Consider the following 5,040-nt stretch of genomic DNA (forward strand, 5'->3'; position numbering starts at 1 on the left):
CAACCATAAGAGATGCTGAACACAGAAGTGTGTCTGAAGTGGTTAGCTTCACAACACCAGGCTGTGAACCAGACCCTCCTCTTGCACCCACACTGCTTAGCAGAACCAAGAACAGCCTGACTTTACAATGGAAAGTAAGGATTTTACTGACAAAAGAATCTCAATGTGATTTTCAAACACTGTCCTGTTTCCTGAACTTAACCATAAATGATGCATGCTTCATCTAAGTGATTTCTCCATCACATCTCTTCACAATGATCTTTCTGCTCAGTCTAAGAGATCAGGCCAACTGACTTGAGAAATATCAATATACTTTCGATCATTAATAAAAAGTTAACTGCCCATTTCTAGCACTCATGTTTTGGTGTCAATCATCCCAGTTACCAATAACACTTTGTCTGGTTCCTTAGGTATCCATTTTAATTTCATTCCTTTTATGCAATCTGGAAACATGAGATATACGACCTGGGTGTATCTTGGAGACTGGAAAATGTGTGTTTTAAAATTCAACACAATTTAAATGCTAAAAGCATGCTCATGGTATGTGCAGGATATATATGTGTTACATAAAAATAAACCATCATAATTTTATCATTCTCACCTTTTCAGGGTTCCAATGAAAATGGATCTAAACTAAGCAGCTTCCTTTTGGAATGGGATGAGGTATGCTCATTTATTATTAATAATAGGTTTTTTCATATAATAAAATCTGATTACTGTTTCCTTTCTTCCAACTCTAGATGCCTACACCACAACCCACCCCTATTCAAATCCACCCTTTCTATTTCTTTGTAGAAAACAGGTCTCTCAGAAAACATGGAAGAAAAAATAATACAATATAATGTAATTTCAAAGAAAGAAACCTTAATAGGACAAAACAAACAAATGAACAGAAAAAAGAACCAATGATAAAGCACAAGGAACACATGTAGACACAGATACACACACTTTTGTACACACCAAAATCTCATAGAGACACAAACCCAAAGAACATAATATATAAGCAAAAGACCTGTAGGGTTTAAAAAAATGACACGCAACACAAATTGTGTCACACAAATACACACACACACACACACACACACTAACTTCAGAATTACGATGGAGTTCACTCTGGGTTGGCTAGCCACTACTGGACAGAGGGTCCGCCCTCAACTGTGGTTTATCTACCTAGTGAGACTCCATTGGAGGAAACCAACTTTTTTTGCACNCGGTTAACACTCTGGGTTAGGGTCCAGNTCCCTTGCTCAGTGCTGGGATCCCATCTTGCTTAGACCTGGTACAAAGGAATTTTTAAAAATCACCTGATTGGGAATGGTTAATGCTATGGTGAGTGTGTGTTAAGTGTGGTATTTTTCAATATGGTAATACTTTGTGTGCATTTTCTAGGGTAAAGGTGAAGACTTCAAAAGTTGTTATAATGGGCTCCTGAAACAGCACAAGCTCTTTAAACTGAGCCCTTCAACAAAGTATTCCTTCCGATTAGCTGCCAAAAATGACTTTGGCTGCAGGTACCCTGACTTATTCGCACCACTGGAAAATCTATACTGCCACCGATCCTGAAAATGATGCTTTCATTTCAACTTACTCTTTTAGTGATTTCAGTGAAACAGCGGTCTTCTATACATCAGGAAATCCGCCTCCACCACCACTGCCACCTAAGTTGAAAGAAGCAGGAATCTACAGTTTGTCTCTAGAGTGGTGTGCCCCAACAAACCCAAACCCAAATGGCACTCTTACTTATGTGCTAGAGATGGAGGAAGAAAACTTTGTAAGTCTTCTTTTTTCTCTTTTCTTGTACCATAAACTTAATCTCATATTTCAACAACTTTTTATACTTATTTCTCACTTGGAACAAAGTCCAACCTTGAGTACTTGATATTCAGAATGAAAGCAATGCAGAGCCATTGTTGGGCAGGTCTGCATAGGCCTCCTTATCCAAAAACTAGCTGAATGCAAGAGCTCCACACTCTACCCAGTGTCTATACAAAGAAGACTCTTAGCATCTTCAATTCCAAGCCTGTTCTAGGTGATGCTCTGTGGCCACACATACTTTTAAGTACCTTCAAAGGAATACTCAAGCTGTGTCCTCTCTTCATCTAGTTTCATCATATGGGTTAGCAACTACTTCATTCCTTTCTGATCTTCCAAATTTGTGTCAAAGAGATAGTCAATTTAAAAAGCAGCTATAAGTTACTATGTCCATGTTACCAAAATTTAAATCAAGCAAATAGCATTAAGATGAGTTCTGGATTGTAACTGATAGGTACTTATGTCGATTTGTGCTATCTTATTACATGTTGAAAAGAATGAACTTTTGAAAAGAGAAGTTATCTCCAAATTTTATTGTAGATTTTTCTCTCATAGAATACAACACAACAGAACCAGTTTCCCCTCCTCCACTATCCCATTCCTCCAACCTGCCCTCCCCCTCATACACACCCCTTTCCATCAGAAAAGGGCAGGCCTCCCTGGCATATCACCTGAACATGGCATATCAAATTGCAGTAACATTAGGCACAAACACTCATATCAACCCTGGAGGAGGAACCCCAACAAGAGGAAAAGGATCCCAAGAGCAGGCAAAAGTCAGAGCCAATGCCCAGTCCCACTGTGAGGAGTCTCACAGGACACCAAGCTAACAAACATCCTAACAGATGCAGAGGACCTGATGCAGACCGCTTTGGGGTTCAAACCCATTCAGGTAGATGGATAATTGAAGGAACACCTTGAATCTAGGCTTTCTCCTAAATCTTTGTCCTCCATTTTCAGGGAATAGGCTTCAAACCTACATATGATGGAGAAGACCTCACCTGTACCATAAGAAATCTTCAGAGAAATACTACGTACAAGTTTCGGGTATCTTGCATTACGTATAAAGTGGTATTTTTTTCTTGAAATGAAAATTTACTTGGCCATTGATTCTTAGAAATCCTCGTACAGCTGGCTTTCTACACATTACTAAACCACACATTGATTTCCATTGATTAACAAAATATCTCATTTATACAAACAGATTTTTGCCTGCAATCTGGATGGAAGGAGTAAACCCAGTGGAGAAGTAAAATATACTACTCTTCCAGCTAGGCCTGGATGCCCTAAAAAGCCATATGTAGTGGGAGCAATTCATGCACGCCAAGTGACAATTGGATGGGGTAAATAAGGCTTCTCTGTTGAACCTTTCCCCTCTCCATACTAGTATTTACAGCTCTGAAGCAATTGTCCTGCAATTTCACTAAGCAAAATATTCTCATTTGCATGTGAACCATTCTGCCATATAAATGGGATTAGTGGTAATNCCTATTATTTTTTCTATTTCCTATTGCTTGCTTAGCTATTCACAAGTGAACAGATTGTTGAACTTCATATGGATCTGTGAATAAGCTTCTTCCAAGTAAAATGTATTTGTAGCCAACATAAGGATCATAGTTAGAATTTGTGTGAAAGATGAAAATCAGCTTAGTCAGAAATTACATTTATATGAATTTATTATCTATTAACTAGGTAAATGATAACTATTCCATGTATACTTATTTGGTCTCTTCATAAGAACTTTGAAATGCTATCTAAATGCTTGATGGCTGACATCATATGTATATATCTTGTATTATGTTTAGAGAATATTAGTATAGAGATATCAATATACCAATATAACATGATTATAATTTTCTGTGAAAAGTATAATTTATGAGATAAAATTTTGGTTGAAATTTGTGTTTTCCAAAAACACACCTTAAAAAAAATCACTTAAACTTTATTTCTACTTTTAGACTTACCGAAAGACAATGGTGGAATGAACATTTCATGTTACAGCCTACAAATTTGTGAAACTTCAGATGGTGGTAAGGCAACACAAATTTTAAAAGATTTTATTTTGAAATAATCTTATACTCATCTAGAAATTATGGAAAAATTCTACAGAGTTCCTCTGTAAAACTTGCACTTGGCTTCACCAAATAGCAGTGTCTCATGCGGACATAGTACAATTACCAGTACCAGAAAATCTAGATTAATACACGCCTATAAACCAAACCCTAGAACACACTTGGATCCTTTGGATTTTAGTATGAGATTAATATTTACTGGTCACTTACAGTTTCCGATTAATTCTACTGGGAATGAAATTATTTAACAACCATAAAATTATTATTGGATTAGGGCTTGGATTATGGCTCAGATGTTAAGAGTACTGACTGCTTGCTATTCCAGAGGTCATGTGTTCAATACCCAACATACACAATGTTGCTCATAACTATCTGTAAAGAGGTGTGATAACCACCTCTGGTGAGTCTGAAGAGAGTAACTGTGTACTCAAGTACATCAAATGAATAAATAAAACCTTAAAACAATATTTTGGATCAAGTTATTTGCCAAAATAGGTGTCTCTTAACATACATATAATATACAGATAGTACATATGGTTTATAGCTTTCATACATTAACTATTATTGTGGCCTATAAAATTTATACATGATTTACAAAGACATTGAACCAAATTTCCCTTCTTCCTTCAGCAAATCTCTGGAAAATAATCTACAATGGCACTCTACAGGAATTTCTGTATGATGACCTCCAACCAGGCACCACATATAAACTGAGAGTCTTTTGCACTTCCCCTGCAGGCCAAAGCCGTGTAAGAAAACAGAATAGGAAAAGTTCTCCAACTGAGAATTGAAATAAACTATTATATTACTAAATGTTTTTCTGAAGCTCATCTTGAATTTAGTAGAGTAGTAAAATACTTTGTATTTCTCTTAGCCTTCAGATGTATTGACTATTCAGACACCTACTCTTCCTCCTGAGTCTTGCCATTCACAGCCCTTCCGTGGTAAAACCAAGGGCAAGGATGCCAACCTTCCTGGTAAGTAAGGCTTCTTTCTGTGATTCACAGTTGTCCCTAAACTTCCTGGCTCGTGACTTTTGCTTTGGGTGCAGGTGTTAATATTAGCAAGTACCATTTCCTTTAAGAACAGAATTGAATAAAGGTTAACAAACCAATCCTTGGTAATTGACAACCAACTTTTTTTTATTAGGTATTTT

The 5,040-nt window shown here is 36.8% G+C and overlaps 1 protein-coding gene across 1 annotated transcript in view; it reads left to right on the top strand.

The window, feature by feature from the left end:
• Positions 1-5: 5 nt before the first annotated feature.
• Positions 6-5,040, top strand: part of LOC110314664 (fibronectin type III domain containing protein 3C1-like) — a gene marked incomplete at its 5' end in the record, with an annotated part of 13,298 nt that continues 8,263 nt past the window's right edge. The window contains 9 exons of the mRNA XM_021188918.1: positions 6-134; positions 610-663; positions 1,390-1,511; positions 1,597-1,771; positions 2,773-2,859; positions 3,017-3,155; positions 3,771-3,842; positions 4,515-4,633; positions 4,759-4,861. Coding sequence (XP_021044577.1) covers positions 6-134; positions 610-663; positions 1,390-1,511; positions 1,597-1,771; positions 2,773-2,859; positions 3,017-3,155; positions 3,771-3,842; positions 4,515-4,633; positions 4,759-4,861 — 1,000 coding nt within the window. The remainder of the gene's footprint in view (positions 135-609; positions 664-1,389; positions 1,512-1,596; positions 1,772-2,772; positions 2,860-3,016; positions 3,156-3,770; positions 3,843-4,514; positions 4,634-4,758; positions 4,862-5,040) is intronic.

Source organism: Mus pahari, unplaced genomic scaffold, assembly GCF_900095145.1.
Source record: "Mus pahari unplaced genomic scaffold, PAHARI_EIJ_v1.1 scaffold_11949_1, whole genome shotgun sequence".
Lineage (NCBI taxonomy): Eukaryota > Metazoa > Chordata > Mammalia > Rodentia > Muridae > Mus > Mus pahari.